At 40.0% G+C, this 19,498-nt stretch overlaps 1 protein-coding gene across 4 annotated transcripts in view; it reads right to left on the reverse strand.

The window, feature by feature from the left end:
• The window catches only part of TLL1 (tolloid like 1), a 222,526-nt gene extending 203,347 nt beyond the window's left edge, over nucleotides 1-19,179 (reverse strand). For 2 of the 4 annotated variants that reach the window (XM_023226651.3, XM_023226665.2), the window contains exon 1: nucleotides 18,344-19,179. In XM_023226651.3, coding sequence (XP_023082419.2) covers nucleotides 18,344-18,512 — 169 coding nt within the window. In that variant the 5' untranslated portion in view covers nucleotides 18,513-19,179. The remainder of the gene's footprint in view (nucleotides 1-18,343) is intronic. The other 2 variants (XM_023226642.2, XM_023226656.2) reach the window with 1 other exon arrangement.
• Nucleotides 19,180-19,498: the final 319 nt, after the last annotated feature.

Here is a 19,498-nt window from a genome sequence, read left to right on the forward strand (position 1 = left end):
GGCTGTTTCCCCATTCAAATCTCATCTTGAATTGTTCTCATAATCCCCATGTGTCATTGCAGGGACTGGTGGGAAGCAATTGAATTATGGGAGCAGTAACATCCACGCTGTTATCATAATAATGAGTTCTCATGAGCTCTGATAGTTTTATGAGGGGCTTTCCCCCTGCTTCACTCTGCACTTCTCCGTGCTGCTGCAATTTGAAGAAGGATGTGTTTGCTTCCCATTCCACCATAATTGTAAGCTTCCTGAGGCTTCCTCAGCCATGCTGAACTGTGAGTCAATTAAACCTCTTTCCTTTATAAATTACCCAGTCTCAGGTATGTCTTTATTAGCTGCATGAGAACAGACTAATACAGTAAATTGGTACTGGTAGAATGGGGTACTGCTGTAAAGATACCTGGAAATGTGGAAACAACTTTAGAACTGGATAACCGGCAGAGGCTGGAAGGCTCAGAAGAAGATAGGAAAATGTGGGAAAGTTTGGAACTTCCTAGAGACTTCTTGAATGATTTTGACCATATGGACAATGAAGTCCAGGCTGAGTTGGTCTCAGATGAAGATGAGAAACTTACTGGGCTGGGGCAAGGGTGATTGTTGCTATGCTATAACAAGGAGACTGGTCCACCAGCCTAGAGATCTGTGGGACTTTGAACCTGAGAGAAATGATTTAGGGTATCTGATGGAAGAAATTTCTAAGCAGCAAAACATTCAAGAAGTGACTTGAGTGCTCTTAAAAGCATTCAGTTTTATTCATTCACAAAGATATGGCTTGGAATTGGAACTTATGTTTAAACAAAAGCAGAGCATAAAAGTTTGGGGAATTTATAGCCTGATGAAAAAGAAAAAGAAATGATGATAGCCTGATGGAAAGAAAAAGAAAAAAAAAAAAAAAACCCCACTTTCTGAGGAGAAATTCAAGCTAGTTGCAGAAATTTGCATAAGTAACAAGAAGCCAAATGTCAATCTCCAAGACAATGGGGAAAATGTCTCCAGGGCATATCAGAGGTCTTCATGGCAGCCCCTCCCATCATAAGCCAGAAGGCTTGGGAGGAATAAATGGTTTCACAGGCCAGGCCCTGGGCCTTGCTGCTTTGTGCATCTCAACACTTGGTACTTACATCTGAACTGTTGCTAAAAGGGAAAAATACACAGCTCAGGCCATTGCTTCAGAGGGTGCAACCTCCAAGCCTTGGCGGCTTATGTGTGGTGGTGGGCCTGGGGGTGCATAGAAGTCAAGAGCTGAGGTCAAGAACCTCTGCCTAGATTTCAGAAGATGTATGGAAATGCCTGGATGTCCAGGCAGAAGTGCACTGCAGGGGTAGATCCCTCATGGAGAACCTCTGCTAGGGCAGTGTGGAAGGAAAATCTGGGGTCAGAGCACCCCACACAGAGTCCCAATTGGGGCACTGCCTAGTGGAACTGTGAGAAGAGAGTCCCCAGACCCCAGAATGGTAAATCCAGCTTGCACCTTATGCCTAGAAAAAGTGCAGACACTCAACACCAGCCCATTAAGGCAGCCAGGAGAGAAGCTGTACTCAGCAAAGCCACAGGTGCAGAGCTGCCCAAGGCCATGGGAGCCCACCTCTTGTATCAGTGTGACTTGGATGTGAGGCAGGTAGTCAAAGGAGATCATTTCAGAGCTTTAAGATTTGACTGCCCCACTTGATTTCAGGCTTGCATGGGGCATGTAGCCCGTCCGTTTTGGCTAATTTCTCCCAATTGGAAGGGGTGTATTCACCCAATACCTGAGCCCTCACCATATTTAGGAAGTAAGAACCTTGCTTTTGATTTTACATATTGATCGGCAGAAGGGACTTATCTCAGCTAAGATTTTGGAATGTGGACTTTTGAGTTAATTCTGGAATGAGTTAAGACTTTGGGGGACTATTAAGATAGCATGATTGTGTTTTGAAATGTGAAGACAAGAGATTTGGGAGGGGCCAGGGGCAGAATGACATGGTTTGGCTGTGTCCGCACCCAAATCTCATCTTGAATTGTAGTTCTCATAATCCCCATGTGTCATGGAAGGGATCTGGTGAGAGTTAATTGAATCATGGGGGCAGTTGCCTCCGTTCTGTTCTCATGATAGTGAGTTCTCATGAGATCTAATGGATCTAATGGTTTTATAAGAGGCTTTCTCCCTTTTGCTCTGGACTTCTCCTTGCTGCTGCCATGTGAAGAAGGATGTGTTTACTTCCCCTTCCACCATGATTGTTAGTGTCCTGAGGCCTCCCCAGCCATACTGAATGAGCTGTGAGTCAAGTAAACTTCTTTACTCTATAAATTATCCAGTCTCGGGTATGTCTTTATTGGCAGCATGAGAACAGACTAATAGAGTGTAAACATTAATTGAGGTCAAAGTTGTATTATTAAAAGTTTCAATAACCATACAACAAGTTAAATCAATTCAACTTATTTTAAGTAAAGAAAAAATGGAAACCTTATTAATTGTTTACAAAAAACTGAAATGACTGGTGGTGGTGAGCTGCTTCTCCATTAATATCAATAAAACTGAATGCAATGAGTATCAAATAATCATCAAAAGTTGCAGAAACATATTTCCCAATCCACCTCACCGACAAAGAAAAGCATAATCCTACCTAGCTGTTCTACAAAGTTAAAGAATAGCCAAATCTGCCTGAAGGCAGCAAGTCAGTACAGGTAACTTGTGATACCACTTTATGCAAACACTGTCTTTCCTCTGCAAATCACAATTGGTAGTTTGAGTTACATTTGGATGTTCTTCCCCCGTGAAATTTGAATTGAATCTTTTCAATTGAAAGGTACAAAAATTTTTACCTTTACAATGAAATGTTTATAAATAATTCAAGAAACTTCTGGATTTATCACACATACACAGGACTGAATGAATATCCTCAAAAGTCAGCTTAAACAAATGGTGGTTTGATTATTATAAAATCCCCATGTTTAGCAAATTAGATATATATATTTTCATAGAGGACCTTATGGTTTTATTTTATATATAATGATAAATGAGTTTCGAATAAAGCCATTTAATCATAAAATCTAAGTTCTGTAACAAAATGTTTAACATTTATGATGTTAAACATTTAAAAGTCCTTGTTAATGACTGCTGTTTCTGTCACAATGACAGACTAGGTACTGGTACTGAGCTTTCTGCATAACTCAATATGCTAGATGAAGTATTTTTTTAAAGCCCTGAATGTATCAATAGATGACAAAAGAGTGAAATATATTCATTGCTGGGAGAATGAGAGAATCCAGAGAGATAAGCAGAAGACTAAAGCCAGCTTTCAACTGAGGGCATTTGCCAGAATTTGTTGCCATGACCATGGAATTTTGATGTTTCATGGGGCTTTAAGGATAGAAGACATAGTGCAAGGTCCACCCAAGCTGGAAAGTGTAATACAATAATCCCCCCAATATCTGGCAATCCCATATCTGGGGCTTCTAAGTATAAGGAAGAATGAAAATTAAACTCATACCACCCAGGTACTTGCACACAAGAATTTTCTGGAAGCTTGAAACTAAGTAGAGGGGAGAAAAACAAATATCTTCTGAGACCACATAAGCAAGAACCATACCTAAAATAGGTAATAGGTCTGCATTCTGAATTGATATTATGACAGAAGCCTAATACACTCAAGCAGAGAATTTAGTTTAAAGTGATCTTGTGCTGTTATGGAGGAAAAAAAAATCTTTTCAAATGTATTAAAGGAACGAATAAAACCCAACAGGAATAGCAGAATGAGGAGGGTTTGAATCCAGAGATGTAAAAAAAAGAATAGATTATGCCCAAATTGTCTTCATCTCAGGAATGCAAGGTAGGTTAATATTAGTAAATTAATTATTCTAATTTACAATTTAAATGGTGAAATAAGGATAATTATATCATTTTTAGTAAACACAGAATTCCTAATTTGATAAAAAGTGCCTATGTTTAAAAAAATACCAAATAGAATAATTGGTAAATAATTGAAAGTATTCCCTTTAAAATTAAGAACAGAGCAAACTAGCCCTCAGTCAGCACTTCTGTGCAACACTGGGACGCTGTCAGCACAGTAAAAGAATAATTAAATTAAATTAAAAACATAGGGACTATAACGGAAGAAATAAAATCACCTATTTATTTGCAGATAATCTCATTACCTATATGAAGAATATATATATATAAATTATTAAAACGTACAAGACTGTTAATGTTGGATAAAAAGTAAAAATATAAAAAATCAAACACATTTCTACACAATAGCAACAAATGGTCTTAACAATAATTTTTAAAGCTACATTATATCATCAATAAATAAAAATATATGAATAAATCTATATCAAAAGCATGCACAAATTACAGATAAAAGTATTAAATATTAAACAGTATTTAAGGAGGCCTAAACAAATACAGATATATACCATGTTAATGGATTAGAAGGTTCAATATTATAAAAATAATTCTCTTTAAAATAACCCATACATTCAATGCCATGGCAATCAAAATGTAAATGTTGAGACTTGACAAGTTGATTTCAAAGTTAATATGGCATCACAAAGTCCAAATTTAACCAATATATGCCTGAACAACAACAACATGAGGGGACCTGTAACACCAAATAAAGGATTATACGCAAGTCAAAGGGTTCTCAAAACCAAATTCAATTGCTTTACAAAACACAAACTTGTTTTTTTATCGTTTTATACTTTGCTCATCTGTATCACTGTCTATCCAGTCACTAAAGTATGACACCATAAAGTCATCTTTGACCCTTCCTTTTCTTTTCTTTTCTTTCTTGACCTTCATCCCAAGGCCATCCAGTTGGTCACCTATCTCTTACCTCCAATCCCTCTTTTCTGTGGCTACTGACATGCTGCAAATGCAAGCACTCATCCAGTGCTTGCCTCTACTTCTACTATAATCTAACAAGCCTCCCTCCTCCCACTTTCTCATTACTTCTTCCACCAACTACACCAGCTCACTCTTTACCTCCTAATATCTCTTTACAACATATGACGATAATCAAGCCAATGATCTGCTTTAAATTTTCAGTAAGTCCACTTCTCATCGCCAACAGGATCAAGGTCACAACCAGGGCTTTAAAGATCCTTTACACTATCTTTCAGAATCATTTTTTGCCAAAGCATTAACCCTTAGACATCCTTTGCTCTGTCCACATTAGACCATTTGCCACTTCCTATATTTTCATAAAATTGAAGAACTTTCACAGCTTCAGCTTTTATCTTAGTTATTTGACTCTAAAGTTTTGCCCCATCTTTTCTCCAGGAAGAAAATTACAGGACTTCAAGATCCAGCTCAACTGTCACCTTCCCTGAGACGCATAATTAATACATTCCCTCCTCTGTGCTATCATAGAACAGTCAGCCCTCCATATCCACAGATTCCACCAACTACAGATGGAAAATATTGAAAAATAAATAAATAAATGCAATGGTTAAAAAATATGAATTTTTCAAATACAGTATTATTATTTCCATAGCATTTATATTGTATTAAGTGTTACATGGAATCTAGAGATGATTTCAAGTATATGAGAGGATTAAGTGGTTTATATTCAAATACTATGCCATTTTATATATGGGACTAGAACATTCTCAGATTTTTGCTATCTACAGAGGTGCTGGAACCAATCCCCCATGAATATCAATGGAGATTGTACTTTGTTTACTGCATTTTTATATTGATAGTTAAAGTATTCGTTACTTTTTTCTAGTAGATTTTGAAATCCTTTTAGGAAGAGAACACATCTTATTTCTGTACCCCCCAAGCATATTCCTGAAACATACCATGTGCAAAATAGTGCTTGTATTAATTTCAGTCTGTGCAGTGTATCATGGTTTACCAAGACCTCACACATGTAATCATTCCATGTTTCATAGACTAGGGATCATTATCCTCACATTACAAATGTGTGAACTTAAGCTCTGAAGCATTATGTAGGTAGACCAAGATAATATAATTAAACAAAACAGCCAACACTTGCACCTAGGTCTCCTACGGAATATCCAGCGCTCTTCTAATTCAATTACACTACCTAGATTCATGTTATCGATTTCTACTGGACTTCCTTCTTACTATTATAAAAGCCACAAAAGTGAAACTTGCTTTAGCTATGATTTGTTTGACAATTTAAACTCATCAAGAAAAAATACGTAAAATGAGTTAACAAGAATAGTTCCTTACTAGACACTTTAAGAAAAATAGAGGTTTGTGGAGCTGAATTTTATGAAAATAAATAACAATATCCAATTATGCCAAGTAGAAGTATATTTTCAAGGATATATTCAAGTAATTAATATAAGGATATATCTGTTAACATGTCATGTACTTGGTAAAATGCTTTCAGTCAGAACAATTTTCCTGCAGTATCGTTGCCTATAGTTCTTGTTCTCTCCATTATGAACACTGACCTCAAACTCGACAGAATAGGCCTTTCCTCATCCCAATATACCAATCCATTTTTTCTTGCGAAAAAAATCCGACTGAACAACCTTCAATTCTGATGGTAATGTGACACTAACATGCTCTGATACACACGTAAGATACCTGCTATTCTCACATACCTTGATACTCTTTTAGTAGATTTTTTTTTTTTCGGAAGTAATGAGGTAGGAAAAGGGAGGGAAATTTAGGCACAGATTGCTTTCGGGGCTAATTCTGGCAGACAAGTCATGAAATTGCATGGCCTACTTCAGGGCCTATGGTGGTTGCCATGATATGGACAAAACCGTCAGAAACCTGAGGGTTTATCAAGAGTGACCCCTGGAGAGATGTGAACAACTTCCCCTTCCTCTCGGTGTACAGCATTAAGCCCCCTGGCACTGCAACTTCTTGGTACCACTTGAGAGGAGCTCTTGCTTCCAATGTCAGAGACACCAGGATTCAGATTGCTTTAGGCCTTGAACAGCCTTAGAGACTTCCAAACCTCAGAGGCTGAGGCCCAGGAAAACCAAGGGATGTCCTGAGGGCAACACAAATACAGCTACAGAGCCAGTACTGGAATTTACATTTCTTGACTACCAGTCTAGTTTGTTTTCAGTTTTCATACCACTACCCAGATAAGATTATTTTTTAAAAAGCAAAACTAACATTTACTTTTCAAAACCACAGTACAACAGGAGAAATAAAAAGAGTAAACATTCACTTCATTCATTTTACTGTTTATTTTGGCTTCTACTGACCTATAAATGTAGAAAAAGTGAACCCGGTAACTTCAAATGTATTTAAGAATAAGGATATAGTGTGAAGAACAGAATTGTGCTCTGCCAAATAATGTGGGAGAACATGAGAAACAAGTTGACATTTATTTTATTTTATTTTATTTTATTTTATTATTATTTTTTTGAGACAGAGTCTCATTCTGTCACCATGACTGGAGTGCAGTGGTGCAATCTTGGTTCACTGCAACCTCCACCTCCCAGGTTAAAGCAATTCTCCTGCATCAGCCTCCAGAGTAGCTGGGATTACAGATACTCGCCACTGTGCCTGGCTAAATTTTGTACTTTCAGCAGAGACGGGGTTTCATCATGTTGGCCAGGCTGGTCTCGAACTCTTGGCCTCAGGTGATTCACCTGCCTCGGCCTCCCAAAGTGTTGGGATTACAGGCATGAGCCATCGCACCCGGCCATAAATTGAAATTTTAAAATCAAGTTGTGTGATTTTAAAACCAAGCTGCTTACACAGACTATTTCCAAATATCTGCATAATTATTGGTTACACTCATACTAGTCCTCTGTCAAATAACAAAGCCTACAAAGTACTTACTTAAAAGTTGCAGTGCTCTCCACAAAGCATTATATTAATATTATATTAATCTTCATTTATCTTGAGTAAAGAAAAATCTAGCAAAATTGTGTAAGAATACATATTCAGATTATCATAATGTATAACAGTATCTATTTTCTAATGCTAAATTAAAATAAATTTAGCTTGCAATTGTGTTACTAATACATAAACAACTATTTATACATGAGTAATCATCCACCTGCAAATGGCAATGTGAAGACTATACTAGGTGAGGCACACTTCTGTAAACCCCAAGGATAAATCTGTGTTTCCTTCATAAGAATGTTGAAAAACTGTTTAATGAATTAATGAATATTTGTAGTTTAGAGCCATGTGCTCAAACTTAGCTCTGTGTAAACATAGATTGTGAATATCTAAGCTCTTCAAATTGATCCAGATGGCAAACACAATCTGAACCAGAAATTACTGAAAGACTATATATACAGCCAAGATTCTATTCACACTTCAGTCAACGTGAATTGAAAATTGTCAATAGATTTTGAGTGTATTAGGCATATGAGCAAATAGCCAAGAGAACAACATCTGAAAAATTTTTCTATTGGTTGCCTCTGGTATCTTTTCAAACAAGGTCTACTTGGGGGATTTATCTTCTCAGTTGAAGAGTTCAGAGGACTTGAGATATGAAAGCGTTTTTACGCATGGGAAGAAACAAAGACCTTTATCCCACAAATGGTTTCAAAAAGATCATCTCTCCACAAATAAGTAGTTGTGATTAAAAATCCTACACATCTTACATATTTATACTACTGTGAATAAAATAATACAGTGCTTGTTATGTTCCAGAAAAAGTGATATGTACTTTACAGTTACTTAATTCTTATAACAACATCATGAAGATTATAATATCACCTTTATTTTATAACTCAGAAAACAGAAATGTAATGGGGTTAAATAACTTGTCGAAAGCCACACATGGTTATTATGTGGGGGGTTTAGTATTGGAACTCATGGCCCTGTCACTCCAAAGCCCACATTTTTAATGGATTATTATTCTGCCTCCTTGAAACCTGAAAAAAAATAATTTTTAAACCAAATCCAATCTGCAAAAAAGTACCCATATAAAAAAAGAAAGAAAATGAAAGGCAGACCTCGGCAGCCCATTGAGTCCAGAGTTTTGAATTCAAAATCTGATTCTATCACTGGGAGATATAAACCAAGTTACCTTAAAACACTCAGCTAAAAGTGCCATTCAATACAAGAATAAGATTTAATATAGGACACTCGTTTTTGAAGCATACAGTTTTGTGTATGAAGCACCATGCTATTTCTGAGTTCCATTGTATACGCCAGAGATCTGTTCTTACTATAACTATTTTCATTGTGGAACAAACTGGAAGTATATCCTATAATCAATATCTTCTTTCTGTGCGTTAACTCTTGGTCACTAGTTCATCTGTTCTTACTGTACTATTTTCATCCTTGAACATGTATCTTCTTTCTGTGTGTTAACTCTTGGTCACCAGTTCACCCAGCAAACTGCTCACAAATCTCCTTCCAAATAGAAACATACAGCAACTTTGAAGGCTGGGGCAGGCGGATCACCTGAGGTCGGGAGTTCGAGACCAGCCTGACCAATATGGAGAAACCCCGTCTCTACTGAAAATATGAACTAGCCGGGCTTAGTGGTGCCTGCCTGTAATCCCAGCTACTCGGGAGGCTGAGGCAAGAGAATCCCTTGAACCCGGGAGGCAGAGGTTGCAGTGAGCCGAGATCACACCACTGCACTCCAGCCTGGGCAACAAGGGTAAAACCCATCTCAAACAAAAAAAAAAAAAAAAAAAAAAAAGGAAAAAGAAACATAAAGCAACACAGAGGCCCTGATTTAGGTCATTATTTCCTTTACCCATTCCAGCTACCAAAACCCAATTATTCTGACCCTGGTGACTGCCTGCCAGCTACACTGCATTCAGGTTTAGTTATATACTATTTCTTCTCTTGGTACTGAAGAATATACATATATAAAAGAAAATTTTCCCCTAGGTCTTAGGTAGAAAAGAAGGAGGCAAGGAAAAAATGAGAAGCCTGTTTTACCAGATTTTGTTCTACCACTTGTTAGCAAACAAGTATAGGCAGGAATTCTTCATCCTAGAAAATATGATAATTTGCTAAATAATATGTTTTCTTCAAAAAAATTATAATACCCGTATAGTAAATATTACATATGGTAAAAATTTTGAATTTGCCAGACTTCCTCCTCTTAGGAAACCAGGCCAGAGTTCCAAGAAGTTTATTTGATCCTATTATCTCTAAAAGTTTTCAAGCATTTGACCTTAGGCTTTTAGACAAGTTAGGATTGAATAAGGTGAAGTTATTTAAGTAACTTCACACAGTATATTTGTTTTCTCAAAAGCATTCACACATCATTTACATACCTAGTGTACACTGTAAACCACTTTCCTGAATTTTTTTCAACTGCATTTGAAAGGATGTTCTTGCACTCTGTCTGGGCTCATACTCATGAATTCAATGAATACTCAGCAAATTTAAAGTGTGAAACAACACATTACCACACAAAATGTCAGAGCCTGTGCCAGCAACAGGGCACTCATGACTGAATTCTACCCACATCCAACCCAGCCCCTGTCTTAATGGATATGGAAAGCCTGCTTTCACAATGCATATACTTGAGGCTACACATGGGGCATTGTCTCCCCTACATTATTCACCCTCAAACATGTCTCTAATCCTGTTAAAATTAGTCATTTGCATTTTTGTTTGTTTCATCCATAAATAGGTGTTTCATTCGTAACTTCTCATGCTAAGAGAACGCTCTCGAGAGGGAGGAGGCCCTGCACTACACTCCATGTGATTATAAAGTTCTGGTCTTACTCTGACAATACAGTACGTGGCTTATAAAAATGCAAGAACACTAAAAGCAAGATGCATTCTCAACAAAGAAATCACGATGAATGGATGTCCACCACCATGTAGATTGATAGTCTCACTACATTTGTGCTGGCTGCAGAGTCAAGTGTGAGAAATTTGGAAAAGGAAAGTCATCAGAAATAGAGAAACTCGAGTTCAAGCCCTCACCACTTGTCCGTTTTCCTCATGTATCCAGAAGGAGTGATAATGTTAATTGATGGGAATACAGTGAAGACAGGAGAGTACATTTTTTAATGCAAAAATGTAAACTATGTTATTATGACATGAGCCATGAAGATACTTCCTAGATATGCGAGGTGCTTGAGATAGGTGAGGACTCATTCCCTTCTTTAATATTCTCCATTTGGTGTTTCTGAATTATTCATGGTGTTCCTCCCTGGGATATTTGAAAGGTTTTAACTTCCATGCAATGAGGCATATACTTAATTATCTTTAATCTGAATATGAAAAACAAAATACCATAAGCCCCAACTGTTAGGTATTTGTGTTCTGAAAAGAATAGGGCAGAAGAACAAAGTTCCATCTTTTCTGAATGGTCAGTCAGCTGAGCTAATGCCAAGGTGGTTTCCAACACTTTACAATAAACTGAGATTATTCCAATAAACTCTTCAAATACACTCAGAGCCAAAGAAGATTGCTCAGAAGGCACTTACAGCAGCAACGGGTCCAGGAGCTACCAGAGGTGACTGTGTGGTACACAATCCATGTGCTGACAGTTTAACACAGATGAGAAATGTAAGGAATGAGGGAACCATTCCACCCTCTACCCCTCCAACTCTGCCTCACCCATCACACAAATTAAATGTCATCATTGGAAAGCTCAACAGCGCAGAATATTTAAAATGCTGAGCATAAATATATGGCTTTTATCTCCATCTCTGTAACAACTCCCCTGACTTGTAAAATGGTACAGTGTGTTAAAAACTGTTGAAGTCTTTTTTAAACACTGAGTTGAATGTTTCGAGTAGCATACCAATACATAAAACTAGATTTGACTTGGGAAAAAATAATATATTTAGAGCACTTCTGACCCATTTAATATATGGTTTCAACTTTTTAGAATTAACATTCAAGGAAGTTCTTTTAAAAAATATAGTGGATAGCAATTTTTTAAGCTTAAACTCTAAATGTAAGTTGCAGGAGAAGAGTTGAATAAGATAAACACCACCTTGCTTCACTTTCTGGATTTCAGTTAACACCTAATTTAGTAGACTTCTTAATACAAAATATGTAGTTGAGCTCTTTAGAATAGCTTGACAGGATTAGCACACATTCTATAAAGAGCTGACAAAACTAGCAGTCCATTAGCCAGTCCACAATATCTCCAAGTCCAATAGTCAGTATTCCATTTTTAGAGCTCACAATGGCAAGAATGAAATAAATAAGCAAGGGATTCCCTCCTCCTGCTTTCTGGAAAAGAACACAATCTATGTCATTCATTCCATAGCTTTGAGGTTATATATACTTTTAAGTTTTCCTCCCCAAGTGTTAGTATTCAATAGATAACTAAAGACAAAAACCACTAAAGCCATATTGCTAAATCATTCTGCCATATCCAGGGTTGGGGAGAGGACTCTGCACTCCTCAATTTAGGAAGGATAAGTCCACAATTAATTCCAGATCCTGGAATATGAAAGAACTGTAAGAGGTTTCCAAACTCCCCTCATCCTAAGGATGAGGAAATCCTACATCCTCAGGAACCTTGCCAGACCCCTGAGTCCTGGCCTAAGTCTGAGCTCAAGATGCTGCAGGGGGGAGTTCTCACAGTTCAGGGGAGCAACATGGCTCCCCCACCCCCACCACTTCCCTAGACACCAGATGGTCTCAGCAGGATGTGCAATGCCTCAATTTAAATGGATTATTTGCCTCTGTCTTCTCTAAGCATTCTTAGAAAAGCTTAAGGAGGGTCCTAGTTTTACATACTTTAAGCAGATGGGTCTAAGACACTATTAGAATAAGTAATATTCTAAAATGAATGATGGTAAATTATCTGCATTTGATACTATCTACCTGAGTTCCAGAAGAATCGCTTTTCTATAAGCGATCACGTCAAGACCTCAATGATTGAAAGGTGTGAAGGATGATTAAGGTGACTAATAACCATAAGAAGATTTGCAAAGAATATGGTTTTAACTATTGGCAAGTAAGTCTCAATTTCACATGAGAGAAAAATGCTAAGATGTTCAAAAATAGGATTCCTGCATACACAATAGAGGAAGACAATATGGTTTCTGAAGGAGGAACATACATGGCTTATACTAGGCTTTCATAGAAAAGAAAACTGTCAGTCGGGTGCTCATGCCTGTAATGCCAGCACATTGGGAGGTTGAGGTGGGTGAATCACTTGGTTCAGGAGTTCAAGACCAAGCTAGGCAACATGGTGAAACCATGTCTCTGCAAAAAAAATAAAATAAAATACAAACAATAAAATTAGCTGGGCATGGTGGCATGCACCTGTAGTCCCAGCTGCTACAGAGGCTGAGGTAGGAGGATTGCTTGAGCCTAGTAGGTCGAAGCTGTGAGCCAAGATCGTGCCACTGCACTCCAGCCTGGTGACAGAGTGAGATCCTGTCTCAGAAAAAAGAGGAAGAAGAAGAAGAAAAGAAGAAGAAGAAGAAGAAGAAGAAGAAGAAGAAGAAGAAGAAGAAGGAGGAGGAGGAGGAGGAGGAGGAGGAGGAGGAGGAGGAGGAGGAGGAGAAAAAGGAAGCCATCATCAGGGTAAGAGGGAAAGCTGTGGAATTATATGTTAACTTTTCCATATGAACTGTTTCACCTTGATCTAAGGAGGCCTACACTGAGTCAAGTAGGGTTGACTGGGCACCTACTTGAATTAAGAATTCTATGCATTATTACACCAACTAGCTAAGAGAAGGGGTTCCACTTAGGTTTTGAATTTGTGAATGAAACTATCCAGAAGCAAAACGTGGGAGGATCTCAGGAGACTATGTAAACAAACAAAAAGGATGGAAAAGAAGAGCTTTTGACCTCACTCAGTCTGAGGGAATATATTTAAGAAAAAAAAAATCTATCTTTTTCATACCTAATAACAGTAACTGCCACTGTGGACCAAATATGGATGTAGGCCCTCAAGACAAGGACTAAGGACTACTATTGACAAAAGAGGAGCAGAATTCAAATGTACAGAATATAATGCCTTATCCATCCCTTTTGCAAACACTGTATTTTGGCCACTTCTGAGTTGGTACCCAAGGCAAGAAGAGAAAAAAAAAATCAAGATCTGAGGAATGAAAACTAAAACAGAAGAAACTGATTAGGTGAGGCAGCTCTATGAAACGCATTTGTAAATGAGAGTGCAGCAGTCTAGAGAGGCACCGACTAAGAAATAAATATTTGGATATCTAAAACTGTGATGGAATAAAGATATGGAATAGGACATCAAATTCAAAAATGGCCAGTTCAGCTAGAAAGTACAACACTGAGGGCCAAAAGAATGAGGCAATGTTACCTAGAAATTATAAACTGAGGAAAATTATCACAAGGCCTAGCATACTAGGACACTGGAGCACCGACTATAAAGAAAAGCAAAAAGAGTTTTCTAAAATACCAAAAGCCTATTTCTATATAGACAGGCTTGCAGATGCTCCTCTATAGGCAAATTTCAACTTGCAAGGCACTGACCTTTAATCATGCTTGGAGGTTTTTTTTTTTTCTTTTTCCCCTCCCCCAAGATTAGGAGTCATTTACTCAGGAGCTTCTAGGTAGAAAATCTTTTGTCAAGGTGTTCACAAATGTCTACAGAGAGTAAAGATATCATTCTGCATACACATCTTACTCCACCAATTCTATACGCTTCTACCCAAGATTCAAAATACTAATTTCTTCAGTTTCTCCTATTAGATACTCTATTTGCAGTTGCCTGAGCTTTCCTAATATTCCCGTAAATATAAAAAAAAAAAGATGGAATGAAAGAAAGAAGACGGGGAAGAAGGGAAGGGAGAAAAAAGCAAGGAATGGAAGGGAGGGAAGAAGAGAAGGAGAGAAGAGAAGGAAGGGTATGTGCTAATACACAGTTACTTCATCAGGTATCTGCTTTTCCATGCAATCTGTACACATATGTGGCAGAAGATTAACTTACAAACTAAATTTGCCCAGGCTCTTCACAGATATTAATACTCAGATTAACACTTATTTCTATAGTACAACAATGAAACAGGACACCTCAGTCTCTGCTCTGGAATGAGCGCCTGCAGCATCAGCTTCCCAATGTCCCTTGGGACCCTTCTGACCTAGAGAGTAAGAGCAATGTGATTGCATATTCAGGTGATTGTGTACTGCACTGATGAAAGACAGCCAGACATTCTTTTGAATTATCTGTATCTTTGTGTATATCTACTCATATAGAGAAATGAAGTACCTATATTTTGTCCTAATGGATTTGGCTATATAAATATATCCGCAGCTGTGCGGATATACTTACCTACTATCACTTATACCTATAATATCTTTCTGAGTAAAAATTCTATCAAATTAACACAAGGATTCCTTTCTATCCTATCATTTCATGAACTTGAAATCAGAGTTCTGATAGGTAAACAAATTGTATTCTATTTCACAAATGTGTTGAGGATAGGACAATTTTTAAAGTTGTAATTGAGAAACAAACCTCACTGGGTAACACACATTTGATCTTGTTTAGAAAAGAAGTTTGTAAATGGCAGTATCAACCAGTCTATAGATACCAAGAAGGTATGGAGAATATATTAAATTCCTAAGAGTAGTAATCTATTCCTGTGATAAACATTAAAAACCAGTTATGATCTCTGTCCTCAAGGATTTCAGTTTCGAAAATCTGAAGCTATGTTCCTCACTTTACCTATATCAGATATGCAAGTATGTGTATCTCTGTTAGTCTGGATTCCTGGTAAATCTGGACTAATTCCTATTATCTTCTCAATGAAAGCCTCCAAAAGGCCAACAAAGAATGTAGTGTAATTGTCAAGTACAGCCAGACTTTGCAGTCAGGAAACTTGGAATCGAGTTCTGAGTAATCCTAACAAAGACACGTAACCTCACTGGGCCTCTGTTTTCCTAATGTGTAAAATGGGAAGAGTAACAAACTCTACCATATTGAGCTATTGTGAACACCAGCACTCAAAAGTGGTTTAAAACCACAAAGCCATGATTGTCATTATGATATCAAGCCACTGTGTATTTTAAGGAATATGAAGACCCTGTTACAGAAGCTCAGAAAGGCCTCTTTATTTCATGGGCCATGCTCTCCAATCTGTTATTTGGAAAGGGCAGATCAAAGGTGCCCCACGTGTCTGGAAAGTACCTTCTCTATTGCTTTTGCATGGTTTTCTTTCACAGACCTGTCCCCATTTTCCTTATCTCAGTGACCTTTTTTTTTTTTTTTTTTTTTTTTGACTCTTGCTTGGGATTTCAATGTATTATTTCATTTTTTTCCTGTTATTGGAACTTTGATTTGACTTTCCCAGTGCTAGAAAGGAGGCACTAAAATTTTGCCCATCTTTAGACAAGATGGTAAATTGAAGCCTAAATTCAAAAGCAGGGTGGTAATTTTAAAACGGACTCATATTCTGCGCATACTTCTTAGCCCTCCACTTAGGCTATTCTTATTTCTCTCTCATTACGCACACACATGCATGCGTGTGAACACACACACAGGTGTGTACTGGTATGCCTCTTCTCAAAAACAGAGAAGAAATAAGATTAGGGTAATAATCCATTCAACGTTGGTTTTGTTGTTGCTTTACTTTCAACAGCTTTATTCAAAAATAAACCAGCATCAAACGGGAAACAAAAAGTAAATGCTATTAAAGTGTTTTTTTTTTTATCCTAGATGTTTATTTGCTAAGGAAACTACTAAACATTAATGTCTGAAGTGTGTTTCAATACACATGGTGCAAATACTTATCTGCTTGAATCTTTCACACAACAGGGTATCAAAGTAGATGTTTTCCTACACAATCTGTTGAAATAATGTACTTCATCTCTACCCTACCACAAACAAGAAAACGCACAATTTTCAGCAAGTTACAACATTATTCAAAAGAAATTTCTTAGCAAAAAGTACATTTAAGGAGTTGCAGAGAGCAGATTCTGAATGCCCAGCCACTGGTCACCCACCACAGCAATCAGCATCTCCTTGTCCAAACCATCCGGGGTGGCCCAAGAAACTTTCAGTGGGAAAATAGATACAGTTATTAAAAGTGACAGCAGGGAACTTATCAGCAAAACCGAATTAAATCAGAATTCTGAGTTCCAGCCTGACAGGCTCCTGCTAAGCTACTCTGAGTTTTGAATAAGTATCTGCACTTAAGGGTGCACCGAGAAAGACGTGATAATGTGAACAGAACACACATACCCTTTTTGTCAGAACAATGTGTCATCAAAGGTAAAAATTAACTAGGGAATTTCCAGCATTTTTCTTCATTGTGTACACCTCTCCTTCCTCCAGGCCCAGGAGAGGATGAATAACGCTTATCTAGTTATGGAAGGGAAGAAAACCAGTCACAGAGCAACCCCGCACGGAATCTGGAGAACCCTAGGTATATTTGACTTTGTCCACTCCCTTCCTCTACGTTTCGCTAAAGCCCACACCTCTTGGGATGGAACCCAACGTGCCTTCTGCTTACAAACCGCTCCACTAGGTTAGCCCCAACCACCGTGCAACCTTTACGAAGTTATTCGTGCGTCCACACTGAGCGCGGTTCACCTCAGCCACAGCCCAATACAGCAAGGAACCAGGAGCTCACGGAACCCGGACAGGAGCCTCGGCCAGTGCTGGGCGCCCCCGGGCGTTGCGCTCACGTGGTAGCGGCCCCGGGCACGTGCGTCTCCGACCTTAGGCTGCGAGAGGGAAGCGCCGCCCAGCGCGCGAGAGAGGCTGGCAGCGGCGCCAGAGGCGTAGAAGGGAGGGGAAGGACCTGGGACATTCAGGGACCCTGCGAGGCGAGAAGCTGAGCTTCAGGCAGTGCTGGTCCGACTGCATTTCCCTGGGGTGTTAGCAGGAAGGAAGACACGAGTTTGAATGGGGTAGCAACTTAAAAACATTTTTTTTTTTCAGTTTATTTTAAATGGGCAAACGCATCAGACTCCCGTCTAAAAGTGAGTTCTTCCGAGATTATCACAATCCCCTTCTAGCCTGGAACCCACACTTGAAATTCCTGGTAAAAGAGGGAGCCAAGGTGTCTGGAGGTAGCAATGCCATCCTCCTGTATCTTTTGGGGAACCCTGCCCACTCGTTCTCGAACGAGCTCTGGGAAACCGCGCCCTGGTGGGGGGGCGGGGGAAAGAAGGCGGTGTCCCTTCCAGATGCATAAAGCCCGCTGAGTGTTGGAATTTAAAACCTACAGCAGCCAGCTATATTTACGACTTGTTCCATTTCGCTGGGGGAGGAGAGAGGGATCAGAAACTCCAGGACGTTATTCCCAAACTGGGAGATGGGAGCTTGGCAGCGGATCCCGCTAGCATAGAACTCTCGTCAACTGGGGCCGCAGCGGCTGCCACTTGCGGGTGGGGAAGGGAAGAAAAAGGAGGGGGAGAGAAGGAGGGGCGGCGGAGGGGCTGACGCGGGAGGGAAGGAAACAGGTGAGCTCCCACCGCCACCCATCGGAAACCCAGCGCAGCGGCCCCCGGTGCGCCACCGTCCCAACCTGGAGAGCCACTTACCGGCTTTACACGGGTCCTTGTAATCTATAGTCTCTGTTTTATCCTCTTCGTTCCCATCAAAAGTGTAATCATAATCGAGGCCAGCGCAGACCCATAGCTCCCCGTAGAAAACAATCCCCGAGGCCACCAGCCACACGAGCATCCTCAGGGAAAGCTTTTCCAACCCCATCCTCCTCCCCCGGAGGAAAAGGAGGGGACGGGACCCGGAGGTTAGGCAGCCGCGGTCCGCGCTGATGTGCGGGGCTGGGGCACCGGTGCTCTTCTCCCCACCGGGAGGCTCCTCGGCGGGACCGGGGTGCTCAGGTGTCCGGAAACATGTGGATGCCGCCGGGACAGTAGAGAGGGCAAGCACTGCCTGTTACCCCCAGTCGCAGGGAGAAGTTGGCTAGGGGCCCGCGGGTGGGCGGAGGGCAGGTAAGGAACTCGGCATTCGGAGGCGGGGAGGGCGCAGGCAAACTCGGCTCTGGCGGCGCTGGCGCTCGTAGCCTGCCAGATCGTTCTTCTGGCTGCCGAACTTCCCGCGGCCGCGGCTCGGCCAGCGGCGCCCCGCGGGTTCAGCTGCCACCAGTGCTCGGGCTCCCGCGCCGCGTCCCCGCTGCTGCCAGGACTCCGCGGCCGAGCGCGAGCCGCCGCCGCCTGAGCCCAAAGCCGCCGCCGCCTCTCCGAGAAGATGAATCCGGTCTGCACATCAGCACATCTGAATTGAAAGGGGAGACCGAGGAAGGGGGTGGGGGCCAGGCATTTCTACGCCGCGAGACCTTAAAAGCCTGCAGAAGCCAGCAAAGCAACTGACTGCAAGAGAGCAAAAGTGTGAGGATTTGGGGATGCACTGTTTGCCTTCCCCCCGCCAGCCTGTCTTTTTACCCTCTTCCTAACTTGAAAAAAAAATATTCGCACCATCTAACCCAATCACTTGCATCCTGCTTACTTATTCATACAATCAGGGTCAGGATCCGGGCCACAGCCTCCTCTCTTGACTTCTTTTGATAGCCTTAGACAAACAAACAGACAGGAGCGCGCTGACAATTCCATTTATATTTTACCAAAGATAAAAATGAATATATTATGTATCTGAGTGGGTAAACAACAATTAATAGATGATGTACGTGTCAGTTGAAAGTGCCAGACCGGGGGTGGAGCGAAGGATCGTGATAA

The sequence above is a fragment of the Piliocolobus tephrosceles genome, chromosome 3 (assembly GCF_002776525.5).
Source record: "Piliocolobus tephrosceles isolate RC106 chromosome 3, ASM277652v3, whole genome shotgun sequence".
NCBI lineage: Eukaryota > Metazoa > Chordata > Mammalia > Primates > Cercopithecidae > Piliocolobus > Piliocolobus tephrosceles.